Here is a 19,161-nt window from a genome sequence, read left to right on the forward strand (position 1 = left end):
GTTACACTCTTCACACAAAAACTTGTATTTCATAGCTCCAGTGAAGTGTGTAGTGTTACTTAAGAGTGAAATTTAGGGCACCCGGGTCACCAAAAAAAAAAAAAAAAAACAAGCTTGAGAATCTGATGCTTAGTTTGACTGACATTTGAATCTGTCTGTAGCCGCTGTGGAGTATAGTTCTGCACGCTAGTATCTTGTCTGATCAGAAGCTGATGAAAAGCTGGCCTGTTTATCCAGCCACCTCGAATGGCAGAGTAATGTTAGGGACAGAGAGTATCTGTCCTGGCTTTTTGGATATTGGGGTCTATAAATGTTGGAAGTTGATTTGATTTTCAGAAATACAGCCCTATAATGTTTACAGTGGATCCCAACACGCAACACCACACACAACACATACACACACACACACACACGCATACCTACTTAACCACAATGTAGTGGACGACGTATGACTGGAAACCCTACCTTTAGGGACACCCCTTTCTGAAGGGTCTAGAGACTAAAGAAAGATATGACTGCACTTCTGGAGAATCTGTCATCACAAATATCACTTGATTTTATCAATAAAAGCCTTCCTTAAAGACCTGACATTTTACCTTCACTTTAGGGACATTATTTTATATGTCGCTTTTGGGGACATTAAACACAAACTCTGATCAAGTCATACTTTGAGGACCATGGTGTGATACACAAACTCTGGTTAAGGTATACTTTCAGGACATTGTTGAGATGGTATATATTATTTATCCTAAGAAGACAGAAGTAGAATATTACAATTCAAAGTTCCAATACTGGACAGTGAAATCAAGCTAGTGCAAAGATACAGGTGTGAGAGAGTCAACTGGGTTTCTTCTTTTCAGCAAGATCACTGTAAATGGGTAGCCTACATGTTTTGTCTGATTTGTAGCTTGAGATCAAGTGCCTTTGGCTGCTCAGTTGGGGAATGACAATTAACATTCAGAAATATTATTGACTTGACTGATTGACTATCAGAAGCAAAAGATGAACAGAATTGAGCTGAATAATAACACTATTTGTCTTTAATTTCAACTGCAAAACAGCTCTACATTAGTCATTTCATAATTGTTGACATTTGCAAGTTATTTTATGTGTGTGAAGCTCCTTTGAAACCATCTGTATTGTATCATGCGCTATAGAAATAAAACAGACTTCACTTCATTGCAGAGAACCTTTCACTGACCGAATCTGCATCCCTCTAGTTAATTTAGCATCGACTGTAAACTAATCATTATCACAAAAACATCTTAAGGAGTTTTCCTCACCAGAGTCATCTTTGGCTACACACTGGGGTTTTAAGACATTAGGCATGTTCCTCTGTAAAGTGTAGTAATTGTCAAAAAAACTCTATACAAATAAAAATAGTGATACACACTCCGATTAAATGACCCTTTGGGGACTCTAGCGACATACACACTCTCCGATTAAATGACCCTTTGGGGACTCTAGCGACACACACACACTCCGATTAAATGACCCTTTGGGGACTCTAGTGACACACACACACTCCGATTAAATGACCCTTTGGGGACTCTAGTGACACACACACACTCCGATTAAATGACTCTTTGGGGACTCTAGTGACACACACACACTCCGATTAAATGACCCTTTGGGGACTCTAGTGACACACACACACTCCGATTAAATGACCCTTGGGGACTCTAGTGACACACACACACTCCGATTAAATGACTCTTTGGGACTCTAGTGACACACACACACTCCGATTAAATGACTCTTTGGGGACTCTAGTGACACACACACACTCCGATTAAATGACTCTTTGGGGACTCTAGTGACACACACACACTCCGATTAAATGACTCTTTGGGGACTCGAGTGACACACACACTCCGATTAAATGACTCTTTGGGGACTCGAGTGACACACACACTCCGATTAAATGACTCTTTGGGGACTCGAGTGACACACACACTCCGATTAAATGACTCTTTGGGGACTCTGATTAAATGACTCTTTAATATTAACAGTCTTGGACACATTGTGTTGAAAGTGCACATTGCAGTTAATGACAGAACAACAATGAAAAATCAATTAACTTGGAGGTGGGAATGATTCTCAGTGCCCAACTATCCTCTGTACTTCCTCCATCCACCCTTCTTCAAAATCTCTCTACTTCCTCCTTTACATTCTCTCCTCCCTCTTTAACTCTACTCCTCCCTCTTCACTCCTCCCTCTCTTTATCCTCTTTAACTCTACTCCTCACTCTTTTTACCCGCTTTACTCCTCCCTCTTTTATCCTCTTTACATTTACTGCCTCTATTCCTCCCTTATATTAGCTGTGCTGGACATGGGCTGTGGCTGGATGTAACCGATTGGTGAGAGTTGCCGTGTGCAGATGAGAGAAGCTGAAAACTGAGATGTGATGTCAGACACTTTCTGCTTCCTGTAGTGATGCTCAGGCTAAGTTTGCATACTTTACTACAGCTGAAGTGGAATAAACGCATTATTTTCCAAATACAGATAATTCAGAGACATTTTTCATTCAATACATGCACTAATGTTTGTACAAGAAATAAAGTTCAAAATAAGCCTAAATACCAGTGAAGTGGGGTCTATCGCAACTACATGAAAAGAGCTTTTACTGTTATAAAGAACAGATGTGATCCTTAGTGGAACTGAAGGTGTGAAGAAAAATGAAACACACGTGATCATTGTCAAGCAGTGTACTCTGCCAATCGTGGATTAGCTGTGTCATCATCAGAGCTCGTGAGTCGCTCTAGAGAATCTGCTCTATCTGAGTCCTCCTGCTCTCCAATCACTCTAGTTGTACTCTGTTGCCTTATGGCACAGTCACGGGCGTCGCTGTCTGAAGTCAGACACAAGTTCTAACCGTCAAGAACTGCTCAAGTTCGCGCTGATCGTTCTGTGCAGCGCTGCATGAAGTCCAACAAGCCTAATGCTCTCCTCCCCTCCCTCTTTACGTCCCCTTTACATTCTCTCCTCCCTCTTTACATTCTCTCCTCCCTCTTTACATTCTCTCCTCCCTCTTTACGTCCCTTTACATTCTCTCCTCCCTCTTTACGTCCCCCTTACATTCTCTCCTCCCTCTTTACATTCTCTCCTCCCTCTTTACGTCCCCTTTACATTCTCTCCTCCCTCTTTACATTCTCTCCTCCCTCTTTACGTCCCCCTTACATTCTCTCCTCCCTCTTTACATTCTCTCCTCCCTCTTTACGTCCCCCTTACATTCTCTCCTCCCTCTTTACATTCTCTCCTCCCTCTTTACGTCCCCTTTACATTCTCTCTCCCTCTTTACATTCTCTCCTCCCTCTTTACGTCCCCTTACATTCTCTCCTCCCTCTTTACATTCTCTCCTCCCTCTTTACGTCCCCTTTACATTCTCTCCTCCCTCTTTACATTCTCTCCTCCCTCTTTACGTCCCCTTACATTCTCTCCTCCCTCTTTACATTCTCTCCTCCCTCTTTACGTCCCCTTTACATTCTCTCCTCCCTCTTTACATTCTCTCCTCCCTCTTTACGTCCCCTTTACATTCTCTCCTCCCTCTTTACGTCCCCTTTACATTCTCTCCTCCCTCTTTACGTCCCTCTTACATTCTCTCCTCCCTCTTACATTCACTCCTCCCTCTTTACGTCCCCTTTACATTCTCTCCTCCCTCTTTACGTCCCTCTTACATTCTCTCCTCCCTCTTTACGTCCCCTTTACATTCTCTCCTCCCTCTTTACGTCCCCGTTACATTCTCTCCTCCCTCTTTACGTCCCCGTTACATTCTCTCCTCCCTCTTTACGTCTCCTTTACATTCTCTCCTCCCTCTTTATGTCCGTTACATCTCTCCTCCCTCTTTACATTCTCTCCTCCCTCTTTACGTCCCCTTTACATTCTCTCCTCCCTCTTTACATTCTCTCCTCCCTCTTTACGTCCCAGTTACATTCTCTCCTCCCTCTTTACATTCTCTCCTCCCTCTTTACGTCCCCCTTACATTCTCTCCTCCCTCTTTACATTCTCTCCTCCCTCTTTACGTCCCCCTTACATTCTCCCTCCCTCTTTACATTCTCTCCTCCCTCTTTACGTCCCCTTTACATTCTCTCCTCCCTCTTTACATTCTCTCCTCCCTCTTTACGTCCCCTTTACATTCTCTCCTCCCTCTTTACATTCTCTCCTCCCTCTTTACGTCCCTTTACATTCTCTCCTCCCTCTTTACATTCTCTCCTCCCTCTTTACGTCCCCCTTACATTCTCTCCTCCCTCTTTACATTCTCTCCTCCCTCTTTACGTCCCTTTACATTCTCTCCTCCCTCTTACATTCTCTCCTCCCTCTTACGTCCCCTTACATTCTCTCCTCCCTCTTTACGTCCCTTTACATTCTCTCCTCCCTCTTTACGTCCCTCTTACATTCTCTCCTCCCTCTTACATTCTCTCCTCCCTCTTTACGTCCCCTTTACATTCTCTCCTCCCTCTTTACGTCCCTCTTTACATTCTCTCCTCCCTCTTTACATCCCCTTTACATTCTCTCCTCCCTCTTTACGTCCCCGTTACATTCTCTCCTCCCTCTTTACGTCCCCGTTACATTCTCTCCTCCCTCTTTACGTCTCCTTTACATTCTCTCCTCCCTCTTTACGTCCCGTTACAATCTCTCCTCCCTCTTTACATTCTCTCCTCCCTCTTTACGTCCCTTTACATTCTCTCCTCCCTCTTTACATTCTCTCCTCCCTCTTTACGTCCCTTTACATTCTCTCCTCCCTCTTTACATTCTCTCCTCCCTCTTTACGTCCCCGTTACATTCTCTCCTCCCTCTTTACATTCTCTCCTCCCTCTTTACGTCCCCGTTACATTCTCTCCTCCCTCTTTACATTCTCTCCTCCCTCTTTACGTCCCCTTTACATTCTCTCCTCCCTCTTTACATTCTCTCCTCCCTCTTTACGTCCCAGTTACATTCTCTCCTCCCTCTTTACGTCCCCTTTACATTCTCTCCTCCCTCTTTACGTCCCCTTTACATTCTCTCCTCCCTCTTTACGTCCCCTTTACATTCTCTCCTCCCTCTTTACATTCTCTCCTCCCTCTTTACATTCTCTCCTCCCTCTTTACGTCCCTTTACATTCTCTCCTCCCTCTTTACGTCCCCGTTACATTCTCTCCTCCCTCTTTACGTCCCAGTTACATTCTCTCCTCCTCTCTCCTCCTCTCCTCCCTCTTACGTCCCCTTTACATTCTCTCCTCCCTTCTCCTCCTCTTACATTCCTCCTCCCTCTTCTCTCCAGTCTTACATTCTCTCCTCCCTCTTTACGTCCCCAGTTACATTCTCTCCTCCCTCTTTACGTCCCTTTACATTCTCTCCTCCCTCTTTACGTCCCCTTTACATTCTCTCCTCCCTCTTTACGTCCCCGTTACATTCTCTCCTCCTCTTTACGTCCCAGTTACATTCTCTCCTCCCTCTTTACATTCTCTCCTCCCTCTTTACGTCCCCGTTACAATCTCTCCTCCCTCTTTACATTCTCTCCTCCATGCTTTACGTCCCTGTTACATTCTCTCCATCCTCTTTACATTCTCTCCTCCCTCTTACGTCCCCTTTACATTCTCTCCTCCCTCTTTACGTCCCAGTTTAGCATCTCTCCTCCCTCTTTACGTCCCTTTACATTCTCTCCTTCCCTCTTTTACGTCCCATTTACATTCTCTCCCCGTCTTGTAAACGGTCCCGTTACATTCTCTCCTCCTGCTTTACGTCCCCGTGTACATTCTCTCCCTCCCTCTTTACGTCCCGTTACAATCTCTCCTCCCTCTTACATTCTTCCTCCCTTTTTACGATCCCTTACAATCTCTCCCCTCTTAATTCTCTCCTCCTCTTTTACGTCCCCTTTACATTCTCTTCTCCCTCTTTTACGTCCCCTTTACATTCTTCCTTCCTCCCTCTTTACGTCCCTTTTACATTCTCTCCTCCCTCTTACGTCCCCTTTTACATGCTCTTCTACTTTACGTCCTTTAACGTCCCCCCTTTACATTCTCTCTTCCCGCTTTACGTTTGTATTTAGGCTTATGTTGAACTTTATTCTTGTACAAACAGACACTGTATCAAGCAGTGCATGTATTGAATGAAAATGTCTCCGAAATATCTGTGTATTTGGAAAATAATGCATTTTTTCTACTTCAGCTGTGGTAAAGTATGCAAACAGCGCGAGCGTCTCTTAATTTTAATGTCTACACCTTTATCTTAATTTCTTTTAATTTAGCTCCATTTCTTACGAAAAGAGCATAATGTGCAAAGTGTTGAAGTGTTTGTGCCTCCCTACAAACCACCCTTTCTTTTAGAAGTCGTGATCCTGTTCCGCACATAATTTTTCACACCAGTCCATGTTCCCTGCTTCAAAGCTTCTGGCTCTGCATCACTACGGGAAGCAGAAAGTGTCTGACATCACATCTCAGTTTTCAGCTTCTCTAGTCTGCACACAGCAACTCTCACCAATCGGTTAGATCCAGCCACAGCCCATGTCCAGCACAGCTATTCACTCTTCCCTTTTTTATCATCTTTACATTCTCCCCTCCCTCTATGACAGAAATATCAAAAAGTTTAACATGACATTTCATCCAACTATATTGTAACTGAACAAAGAAAATTGACTCTTACTATCCTCTACTTCTTCATTAGCCTTCTTATACTCTAACGTTTCACTTTATATTCTGTTTCATTCCATCCACAAAATATTTCTACACCTTTATCCTCATTTCTTTTAATTTAGCTCCATTTCCTACAAAAAGAGCATAATGTGCAAAGTGTTGAAGTGTTTGTCCCTCCCTACAAACCACCCTTTCTTTTAGGAGTCGTGATCCTGTTCCGCACATAATTTTTCACACCAGTCCATGTTCGCTGCTTCAAAGCTTCTGGCTCTGCGTGAATGCATCTTTCACAGTCTTGCTTACCAGGAACTTTGCATGTCTTGATGAAACTCATCATGTGTCTCTCTACTGCTTTTACCTCACTGTCCTCCTATTTCTTTTTTGGAGCATTTGAAGAACCTATGAAATAATTAAAAAGTAAATTCTCATTACACATTCTCATTACAACTAAATCGGTGAGTAAAGAGCAAATCAAGACTGTGTTCCCAATGCATAATTTTTTTTTTGAATTTGTCTGGATATTGCTGCATGGAGCCAATTCATGTTTATTTGATTATTGTTGTTTGTGCAATGTAGAGATTTTTCTTACCTTGATCCTCCTGTGAAACAGCTTGTTCAGATTGAACAGGTTGATCAGTCTGTATTGGTGCTGTCGTCTGAGATAGGTCACTGGAATCCTCCTCATCACTTGACATGGAATCACCTTGGGCCTCAAGTTGCTCTTAATAATTAATTAACGAAAAATGAACACTTTATTGCTTATACCTAGTATCTGTGACATGAATATATACATTGTTTTGCAAATATGTACAGCACAGATACACACAGAGCATGTATACTCATACCATTTGGGTCGATTTCAATGTCATCAAGTTTCTTTCCTTTGTAGTCAGACAGTGTTCCTTTCTCCATGGCCATTAGGACTTTACTCATTTTTGCCAGCTGCAGTGTTCCCTCTGGTAACCGATAATACTGTCTGTGGATTCGGATATCGTGACCAAGGAAATCAGCCAGTTGGTCTGCTTCATTCTCATTAAGGTTAAGAATTTTAGACATGGTTGCTATGTGTTTCCTGAGCCTAGTTGATGACAGTGCTTTAGGGTTCTTTATGCCACATTCGCAAGCAGCTTTGTTGATGCACTCTCCTCCTCTGTAGGCAGGCGAGGATGATGAGGGCTGCACAGGCGAGGTTGAAGGTGACGTGGGTGACTTGGACTTTGGAGTGGCTACAGAAAAAAAGAGACTGGCCGCCTGGCCCACACGAAAACAAGGATAAATATCTGAAGGGCCTTAAATGTAGTCACACAATGCTGATGTTGTTAACATTAACAATTTGAGAACAAAGTATAGTTTGCACGGTTTGATGTGATATGATAATTGATAAGCGATTGTTAGATTTAAAGGTGGGGTATGTAATTGTCTTTTTTGTCCATTTTTTCAAAATCACTTGAAATCCTATTCCTAACCCACTTACAGCCACTGAGTTAGAAGCACTGAAATGAAAAGTAAGCAATTTAATCATCTGTGGAACAGGCAGGACTCGAAGAACTCCAGCCAATCATTTCCAAAACTACCTAGAATCATTAGACAGTAACTGTGTCAATCAAACTGTCGTACCATAGCCCCTCCCCATCGTGTCCATGTTCTTCGAATGGGTGGAGTCAAAGGAAAGAAGGTAAGACCATAGGAGTTGTGTATTTTCAAAATCTCCCGGCCGTTTTGCAAATCACATACCCCACCTTTCATCAGCGCGATTTACTGCAATGCTTTTTTTCCCCTTAGTTGGTCAGAACAAAAGTGGATGTTACTTGTTCCAGTGTCATTTTCCGGTGAACATTCTTCTGTTGGTCATGACTCATACTTCCAAAAAGTATAATCTGTCATTGCAAATGACAGTATCCACACCGACGCGATGTGATTGACAGCAGCACGTTCTCCTCAAAACATTGGATTCATTCGCGCTGTGCCGTGTCAAAGCACAACCCATGTAAAGTTGATAGTTCCACGAATGACTGCAATTGCAGATTTCGAACAGAAATGGCGACAAAGACGAAAAACTAGGACTGCAGCGTTAAATAATTTCTTGTTTGTTTTTTTTAATTGTGAGTACATAAATACATTTCAAATGACACGGGTGCTTGATGAAGTCGATATGCACCTACAAATCAACTTAAACCAAACCATTCTATGGTTTGCCAGCAATAAAGATATTTTCTATTTGAACACCTGAGCACCAGCTAATAGTGGTTGACTGTGTTGCGTGTTCATTATTTTGGGGGCGGAGCAATGAAGGGAGGGGTCTGTTTGTTTGGGTGTCGATTTCAAATATTAAGTGTTTCTCAGAAATCACTTATTGCATTTTTAACTAGCTGGCAGTAAACATCAGTAGATAGTTGCTGCATGTTTAAGATGGTTACCGTTTTATTCCTTGATGTTCTTGCTTTGCCTGACTGCTTATGAGGACCATTGCTGTTTACCTTGTCCAGTTCAGGAGAGGAAACAGAAGCTACACAATGGGGCTAGATGTCAGAAAAGAAACCAGTGAATATCAAAATATCAGAATATTTGTAAAGGACAAAAAAAACTTGTTAATGTTCATTCCTCTAGCTGTCCTATACTTTATATATCATTCCACACACAACTCTATGCTGAGAGAGTCAATAATATAGAATAATGATACAGATGTTTTAAAGTGGACTTACAGATTTATGCAGGCGCAAACTGCTGGCTGGCTTTTTATCAGTGGATTCTGCTGATGCTTTATTCAAAGGCTTGAGAAATATGAGACCACAATCACATGGTAACTAATCAGAATTAGAGTAAAAAATTATCATGAATTACTGATCAATCTCTTTAGCATTTTATTGATAGTACCTTGACTCGCCATGGCCAATCTGAGTCTCCATAATTGTAAGTGATTTCCTCTCCTGGTAGAATGTCTCGTACAGCAAACAGACACAGGTGAGGTTTTCTGCTCACTTCAACAGTTCTCATTTTGCAAGTAGGATTTCTGGTCTCATCGTTTGCAAGTCTTCCCAAAGACAAGTCTTCTTTAGATGCATCCATGCTATAAAAACATAAAATGAACACTCAATACTTATAATCTTAGTATATATGCTAGACATGTACAGTTATTTTTACAAGTGGTTCTGAACCCCAGTCCTGGGAACCCACCGCTCTGCATATGCTGTATGTCTCGTGTTTTAATCCACCTGATTGAGATGAGGAGTTCATCATCAGAACATGGCTCTATGAACTCATCTGAGTGCATCAGGTGAAGGAGACCTACAGAATCTGCAGAGGAGGGTCTCAGAACCACTGATCTATATGATAGTGTACTGCAATGTATGGTAATGTACAGCTCTCAGATAAAAGCATCTAAAAGTTACCATGTTGTTCTCTTTAGGGAATACAGGGGGAATTGTTTTTGATGACTCAAAGAAACTACACTCCGTACTCTATGTCAGTTCATGGTGAATTTGAAGTATTAGGGTGTGTTCACATGTGGCATGTTTTTTTAGACTGTTAATGTGGTTCATCTGAATAAATGTGAAAGCTGCTATTTGAAACCTGGTGCGACCAAACAAGCGGACCGAGACGCTGAAAAGAAGGGTCTCAGTTGGCTTCCAAATGAACTCTGGTGCAGTTCAAATGAAATATGAACATAACATGGACCAGAGACATGTAAATAAACCAAAAACAGGAATATGTGACCCTAAAAAGGACAGACTGGTCAATCATAACTTAGATTCAACGATAGAAATGCCAATCTGAACACTAAGCGTATCTGGACCAAAAGAAACGAGCGAACAGAACTACAGGCATGAACGAAGTATCTTACAGTTCCAGATATTTTAGCATACCTACTACATCAATCTAACAGTTCTGTACTCACCACCAATTTTTGCCATGCCACTGAAAATCAAACAGGAACGTGTTCTCAGCTTCAGTGTAGTGTTCAGTTCGGTCCAGACTCTCCTGTGAACTCAGAAGTTCACCTCTGTATTCAAGAACAAAATCACCTCTGAAAAAAGCTCCAGTGGTGAAAACTCCACGCCCTGAAGAGGAGAAATACATTAGCTTCAGTTTCTTTAATGTCAAATATTATTTTGATTCTTACTAAAAGTTCTCTACCATATGATGTACATTATATGATGTAGAAGGGAAATTACTGAAGGAAAATAGTCAGCCAGGCTAATCTCAAAGCATGCTTTGCTTTTCATACTTTTAAGTCTTAAAATTATACAGTTAAAATTACATTTTCTTACACAAACAATATGATCATGGCTATATATTGTTTAGAACAGAGTGCCGCAGTGATGATGTATTTTTGAAGGCCAACCCGGTAGTTCACCTCACCTAGTTCCCTCCACAAAAACCTTATAGGATTTTAGAACCCTATAGAAAATCCATATCCTTGTGTAATATATATAATGTTTCTACATTCTTGTAATGTATGTTTGACTGATTGTGTGCCTTTATAAGTAAATCAGGTTAATGACGTCAAAAGCAAACCATATGTGTATCTGACTTTGTGTATTTCATATGTCATGTCACTTGTGATGTTAAATAAAGCCCAAGAGTATTCCAGAATATCAGTGGGAATCTTACAGACTCATATTCTCCTCTCATCCAGTATCGGATGCAGGATTTTGACTGTACCACCTCTGCATGAGATGAGAACACATTTTAAGAGTTTCTTGGGTAGAGAAAACGCTTGCTCTCTCTGGATGTGCTTAAATCCACAATAAGGACACTTTCCTGTCACACATCACACATGCTCACTTCAATAAGCCACAGAACACAGGTTAAAGGGATAGTTTACCCAAAAATGAAATTTCTTTCAGTAATTACTCACCCTCATGTTGTTCCAAACCCGTAAAACCTTCGTTCATCTTCGGAACACAAATTAAGATATTTTTGATGAAATCTGAGAGCTGGATCACTCCTCCATAGACTTCCAAGGGACTGAAACTTGTTGGCCCACAAAAGTTATTAAAGAGATCATTAATATAGTCCAAGTGACTACAGTGGCTCAGTCTTAAGTTTATCAAGCGACGAGAATACTTTTGTGCGCAAAAAATAAATAAAAATAACGACTTTATTCCACTATTCATTTCCTTCTCTCTGGGCCTCGAGTGAATTCACGTAGTAAAACTGTGCAGTGCGTCTGTGTTGCACGTCACACGCATCACACACATGACCAGCGTCGGCCAATAGTGAGCCTACGTGGTGACGTGTAACACAGACCCACTGCACAGTTTTACTACGTGAACTCACTCGTGGCCCAAAGAGAAGGAAATGAATAGTGGAATAAAGTCATTATTTTTGTTGTTTTTTGCACACAAAAAGTATTCTCGTCGCTTGATATACTTAAGACTGAGCCACTGTAGTCACTTGGACTATATTAACGATCTCTTTTATAACTTTTCTGGGCCAACAAGTTTCAGTCCCTTGGAAGCCTATGGAGGAGTGATCCAGCTCTCAGATTTCATCAAAAATATCTTAATTTGTGTTCCGAAGATGAACGAAGGTTTTACGGGTTTGGAACAACATAGACAAAATCTAGCTGTGTCGATTGGTTTATTCTTATGCCGTTTATGATTACCTTAGTCTGCGTTTACATGACCACCAGAACTGTTGGCTTATTATGCATAATTGGGTTATGTATGTGCAAATAAACATTGACTTTGGGTTGATGGAACCAGAAGTGCAAAAATGCAACTGCTTTGTTTTACTGTACGACGTACACACCTCCGCCGACTTGAGCTTCCAAAGTTACCGGAAGTCATTCATTTTCAATGGAAGCTGGCTTCTCTCAGCTGCAAGGAGCGTCAAATTCCTTGGCATGCCGTTTTGAGCGACTAGAGCGTCAATCTGAAAGTTGAAGTAGCTCAACTTTATGGTAATGAGCTATGTTCAGCGCAAACAGCAGCAAAACGCCAGCAACCAATCGGAATATAGACGTCCTTCGCGCTGGCTGATTCCGGAGAAACATACGATGTAAACTTTCGTTCCTACCAAAACATTAGTTCTATCAACACGCTATCAAACTGTGTCCAGCCTGAAGTTCTGCTGGACGTACCTCTCGTCATCGAGCCGCAGCTGCTGCACCAGCCGGTGATACTCTCCGAATTGATAACGGCCCTGGAGGGTTTCATGAACCCAAAATCTCCGAGTCTGACGTCTTCTCAAGCAGCACCAAACACAACAACTTCGCGATTATCCGACAGTGATACACATTTGAGAATGAGCTCAACTTATTTGAAATATTTACGAGCGCTCGTTTTAAGCGGGAATGCAATTAATTTGCTCACGGTAACACCAATTTGACCAATTACATTAAAGTAAATATAATATTAATATAACAATAATAGCTAATTATTATTTTCTTCCCAAACAAATGTGACCAAAACGGTTATAATAATTCTGTCATTATAAATGGTTTCTTCAGTGTATTGCTTGTTTTTTCTGTTTATTACATTTTATGTTGTGACACTTCTCTTCTCCATGCTATGTCAGAGCGGCCAAAGCGTCAACAAGCTTCCCCGTACTTTTTGACAAGCGTCCTTGACAGGGCGGCCAGAGCTTCTTTGCAGCTCAAGTCGGCGGCTGTGTGTACGTACAGTTAGGGCTCATGCCAGCAGAACTCTATTCAGGAATCTGGACTGCACAATAAAAAATATATATATTTATAAAGTACTGTTTAACTTGTGGCCTAACAACCATATGACTTGCCTTACATTAAATTCTCAGTTTTGTAGATTAACATTATTACTAGGGCTGGGCGATAAAATGATAATGATAATTATCACGATATAATTTCTCGATAAAACGATATCCAGAGTTCGATAAATGTTCGATAATGTTTATGCGCCAAAAGCGGAACCGAACTCATTTAACCCACGCGCCACACGGACCGTTTATCCGCTCGGCTCAAAGTCCAAACGGCAGCGCAGCATGACTCGCGAGCTCACTAGAGCAGATGCGTTTACTCTGATCGGTCTCTGTCATCAGATCCAGTGAGAAGCGCTTGACTTCAGCCAAGAACACACGTTTCAGTGATTTAAACCAGTTTAAAGGCCGATTAAACCGCGCTGACAAACAGGAGAAACACTGTGGTCAGTCAGAAGGCTTCTTTGTCTACAAATTCCCACCATTTACTACGGATTTACTGTAACGTTAGCCTAATAATATTAACTGCACCATGAAATGTGGGATATACAGTATTGTTCAAAATAATAGCAGTACAATGTGACTAACCAGAATAATCAAGGTTTTTCGTATATTTTTTTATTGCTACGTGGCAAACAAGTTACCAGTAGGTTCAGTAGATTCTCAGAAAACAAATGAGACCCAGCATTCATGATATGCACGCTCTTAAGGCTGTGCAATTGGGCAATTAGTTGAATTAGTTGAAAGGGGTGTGTTCAAAAAAATAGCAGTGTGGCATTCAATTACTGAGGTCATCAATTTTGTGAAGAAACAGGTGTGAATCAGGTTGCCCCTATTTAAGGATGAAGCCAACACTTGTTGAACATGCATTTGAAAGCTGAGGAAAATGGGTCGTTCAAGACATTGTTCAGAAGAACAGCGTACTTTGATTAAAAAGTTGATTAGAGAGGGGAAAACCTATAAAGAGGTGCAAAAAATGATAGGCTGTTCAGCTAAAATGATCTCCAATGCCTTAAAATGGAGAGCAAAACCAGAGAGACGTGGAAGAAAACGGAAGACAACCATCAAAATGGATAGAAGAATAACCAGAATGGCAAAGGCTCAGCCAATGATCACCTCCAGGATGATCAAAGACAGTCTGGAGTTACCTGTAAGTACTGTGACAGTTAGAAGACGTCTGTGTGAAGCTAATCTATTTTCAAGAATCCCCCGCAAAGTCCCTCTGTTAAAAAAAGGCATGTGCAGAAGAGGTTACAATTTGCCAAAGAACACATCAACTGGCCTAAAGAGAAATGGAGGAACATTTTGTGGACCAATGAGAGTAAAATTGTTCTTTTTGGGTCCAAGGGCCACAGGCAGTTTGTGAGACGACCCCCAAACTCTGAATTCAAGCCACAGTACACAGTGAAGACAGTGAAGCATGGAGGTGCAAGCATCATGATATGGGCATGTTTCTCCTACTATGGTGTTGGGCCTATTTATCGCATACCAGGGATCATGGATCAGTTTGCATATGTTAAAATACTTGAAGAGGTCATGTTGCCCTATGCTGAAGAGCACATGCCCTTGAAATGGTTGTTTCAACAAGACAATGACCCAAAACACACTAGTAAACGGGCAAAGTCTTGGTTCCAAACCAACAAAATTAATGTTATGGAGTGGCCAGCCCAATCTCCAGACCTTAATCCAATTGAGAACTTGTGGGGTGATATCAAAAATGCTGTTTCTGAAGCAAAACCAAGAAATGTGAATGAATTGTGGAATGTTGTTAAAGAATCATGGAGTGGAATAACAGCTGAGAGGTGCCACAAGTTGGTTGACTCCATGCCACACAGATGTCAAGCAGTTTTAAAAAACTGTGGTCATACAACTAAATATTAGTTTAGTGATTCACAGGATTGCTAAATCCCAGAAAAAAAAATGTTTGTACAAAATAGTTTTGAGTTTGTACAGTCAAAGGTAGACACTGCTATTTTTTTGAACACACCCCTTTCAACTAATTGCCCAATTGCACAGCCTTAAGAGCGTGCATATCATGAATGCTGGGTCTCATTTGTTTTCTGAGAATCTACTGAACCTACTGGTAACTTGTTTGCCACGTAGCAATAAAAAATATACTAAAAACCTTGATTATTCTGGTTAGTCACATTGTACTGCTATTATTTTGAACAATACTGTACATATTGGATTGTTTTATATTATTACAGTTGTTTTCAGTCGCAAACAAGCATTTGTCCAAGCAGTTGGACAAAGAGTGATATTTTTGGAAACAGAAACAGAAAAAGACAAACACTAATGTATGGACGAGGAAGAGTAAGAGCAAGGGCCCAGTGAGAGGAGCAGGAGCAGTGAACAGTGAGAAGAGCAGGAGCAGTGAGAGGAGCAGGAGCAGTGAGAGGAGCAGGAGCAGTGAGAGGAGCAGGAGCAGTGAGAGGAGCAGGTGCAGTGAGAGGATCAGTGAGAGGAGCAGTGAGAGATGCAGTGAGAGATGCAGTGAGAGGAGCAGTGAGAGGAGCAGGAGCAGTGAGAGGAGCAGGTGCAGTGAACAGTGAGAAGAGCAGGAGCAGTGAGAGGAGCAGGAGCAGTGAGAGGAGCAGGTGCAGTGAGAGGATCAGTGAGAGGATCAGTGAGAGGAGCAGTGAGAGGAGCAGTGAGAGATGCAGTGAGAGATGCAGTGAGAGATGCAGTGAGAGGAGCAGGAGCAGTGAGAGGAGCAGGAGCAGTGAACAGTGAGAAGAGCAAGGGCCCAGTGAGAGGAGCAGGAGCAGTGAACAGTGAGAAGAGCAGGAGCAGTGAGAGGAGCAGGAGCAGTGAGAGATGCAGTGAGAGGAGCGGGAGCAGTGAGAGGAGCAGGAGCAGTGAGAGGAGCAGGAGCAGTGAGAGGATCAGTGAGAGGATCAGTGAGAGGAGCAGTGAGAGATGCAGTGAGAGATGCAGTGAGAGGAGCAGGAGCAGTGAGAGGAGCGGGAGCAGTGAACAGTGAGAGGACCAATGAGAGGAGCAGTGAGAGATGCAGTGAGAGATGCAGTGAGAGATGCAGTGAGAGGAGCAGTGAGAGGAGCAGTGAGAGGAGCAGGAGCAGTGAGAGGAGCAGGTGCAGTGAGAGGATCAGTGAGAGGATCAGTGAGAGATGCAGTGAGAGATGCAGTGAGAGATGCAGTGAGAGGAGCAGGAGAAGTGAGAGATGCAGTGAGAGGAGCAGTGAGGGGAGCAGGAGCAGTGAGAGGAGCGGGAGCAGGAGCAGTGAGAGGAGCAGTGAGGGGAGCAGGAGCAGTGAGAGGAGCAGGAGCAGTGAGGGGAGCAGGAGCAGTGAGGGGAGCAGGAGCATTGAGAGGAGCAGTGAGAGATTGTTTTTATTTTACCCCCCCCCCCCTCCCCCTCCTTTTTTTATTCTGGGCTTTTTTCTGTTGTTGTTTTTTTGTTCAGAATGCTCTTATGTGTTTCATGGATATTTTGTTCACTGTAAGCAATACTGTCAAACCTTTTCTGTTCTATCATACCGTGTTTCTACTGTACCTCCTGCAGTAAACAGTAAAGGAAAAATAGCTTTTTACTGGAATGCTTTTGAATGTGAACATTACTGTACATTTGGACATACAGTTCCTAACCAAGAAATTTAGTGTAAAACAGTGAATTGCATGTTTTGCATGCAAATACCTGTAAAACTGAGACTGAAAAGTCTATGCAGTTTTTGTAATGTCAACAATAGCCAGTATTTTGAAACCTGGTGTACTTTGATTGACTGCATGTACCTTTTGAGGTGAAAACAAGTGTTATTCTTTGACAGAATAATTTAATTTTGAGTCAGATTTCCAGTGTTTTGGTAAAGTTGGTGTGTTGACAGAAAGATGTGTTCTATTTTGAAATGAAGATTTAGTATAAATTTAACAAAATGTGTTTTCGAGAAGAAAATTATCCATTTGGCCAATTGTGTTTTGTAGGTGTTAGTCTGTGATAAGAGTTTAGAAAAAGTATCTGAAGTATGGGTAAGCGCTTGTTAGCGATTGAAAAAAACTGTAATGTAGACAATGTATTAAAGGATTAATAAAATAGTTACAGTATTTGGTTTTGTGGTTATCATGATCTAAATGCATGATACTGGATGACCAATGGTTAATTTTAATAAAACTCAAACAGTCAGATTATTACATTTTACCAAATAAAATTGAGGTCGTTTTAAAAGATGTTACTGTTTTTGTTAATGAACATAAATTTTACATAGTAAATCTGCTCCTAACTGAATCTAATACTGCTGCAAATCATTGTCAAATATGCATTTTGAGACAAAATATATCTAATATTAATATTGCTGCCTGCACTGTAAACTGTGCTGAAGATCCATGCCATCAAAGTCAGGCAACACAAACCTGTTTCAAGACTTGAAACAATATCCCCCATTAGCACATCCAGGAACTAAGAAATACATTTTCCAATAAATATATTTATTTTGTTAAGGAAAAATAACAAATGTTTGAATGTTCTACCTCAGATTTGTGAAATGTTCACCTGTTTGGCAAGTGTTTGTCATGATATGTTCTGACAATAAAGAGTAGTTTAAAACCACAATTAATGCTCTGGTTTCTACAACTTTCACTTAGGAGCAAATATCTGCCTTTAAACTTGAAAGAAATAAAGATTTGACATTTATTGTGATAATTATCGATATCGACTAATATAAAACAATTATCGTGATAACTTTTTTGCCATATCCCCCAGCCCTAGTTATTAGTTACTAAACTGCTTAGTCATTTATACTTGCCTTTATATTTGCTGATGAACTGCTCTCGAAGCCCAGGCTTGTCAGTTTTACAGGTAATGTGATGCTAAGCATCCTGCAGAGGTTTCCTACGTCTTTTATTTCCCAGCATGGCGACTTTCTTTCTTGAAATGACTGGAAAAAATAAATACAAATAAATATAAGGTGAATGAAATAAACAAGCATATTTTAAAAAATCCTGTTGATCTTACTGGAATTGTTCACCAAAAACACACATAATTAACATACTAACCCTCATATCCAAACCGGTGTTGTGTTTTTCTGTGGAACAAATCTTTATATTATATATTTTTTTTTTTAATGGAAATGTCATTAATGCCAAAAACCATTGGTTCTTGTGTGTCTTGTAACCACAATTGATGTCAATCTATATTTGATTTAAGAGCTAAAGTATATGGGAGATTTTCAGTCAATAACCAGCTAGATTTATATGGACTATTTTTAATGTGCTTTTTGTCTGCTTTGGAGCTTGAAACAAAATACAATTTTTATAAAGTATCAATTCATGGTCATTGTGCAAAAAAATCTCAGTGAAGATAAATTATTAAAATAAAACATTCCACTAAAAAACCAATTCGGGGGCAAATAATGTAATAATGTATTACATAAAATATAATATATAAAATAATGATATTAAAAAATGAGAATGAATTATTTCAAATTACTGTTGATATTTTACAACACTTTTGAGAAAAACAATGATTTAGAAAACTACCACTGACTCGGTTGTCTTGATTACTTTGTAGAACCTAAAGTACTATTATATGAAAAATAACAAAATTATATTCAATAGTCAATTTTATATATACAATTTGTTTTCATTATTGCAACAAATCATCAAATGACACAGGCTTAGAAGCAAACTCAAATACAATCGAGAAGTAAATAAAACCCTATTACAAAAAATAACTAAACCACTAAAATAAACATACATCGTACTATATTTCATATTACACAATGTATTTAGTTATCATGCATTTTCAGGACAAGTCTTGACCTCACCTTTCCTCCTGGTGGGTTGTTTGTCGTCTGTTTCGCGCGTTCCATCGTCACGTGTCTGCATTTCCCGGGAAAACACCACCGTCGCTGACTTGCGTAA

At 40.8% G+C, this 19,161-nt stretch overlaps 1 protein-coding gene across 1 annotated transcript; it reads right to left on the bottom strand.

Annotated features, from left to right (window-relative positions):
- Positions 1 to 5,990: 5,990 nt before the first annotated feature.
- LOC113092918 (uncharacterized) lies at positions 5,991 to 10,704 on the bottom strand. Its single transcript, XM_026258698.1, has 7 exons — positions 10,506 to 10,704; positions 9,485 to 9,677; positions 9,313 to 9,381; positions 9,028 to 9,129; positions 7,456 to 7,861; positions 7,200 to 7,331; positions 5,991 to 7,009 (listed from the first exon to the last, which is right to left on the bottom strand). The coding sequence occupies exons 1-7, from the start codon at positions 10,685 to 10,687 to the stop codon at positions 6,981 to 6,983; spliced, it is 1,113 nt and encodes a 370-aa protein (XP_026114483.1). The 5' UTR covers positions 10,688 to 10,704; the 3' UTR covers positions 5,991 to 6,980.
- Between the last annotated feature and the right edge of the window lie 8,457 nt (positions 10,705 to 19,161).

Source organism: Carassius auratus, unplaced genomic scaffold, assembly GCF_003368295.1.
Source record: "Carassius auratus strain Wakin unplaced genomic scaffold, ASM336829v1 scaf_tig00214757, whole genome shotgun sequence".
NCBI classification, from domain to species: Eukaryota; Metazoa; Chordata; class Actinopteri; order Cypriniformes; family Cyprinidae; genus Carassius; species Carassius auratus.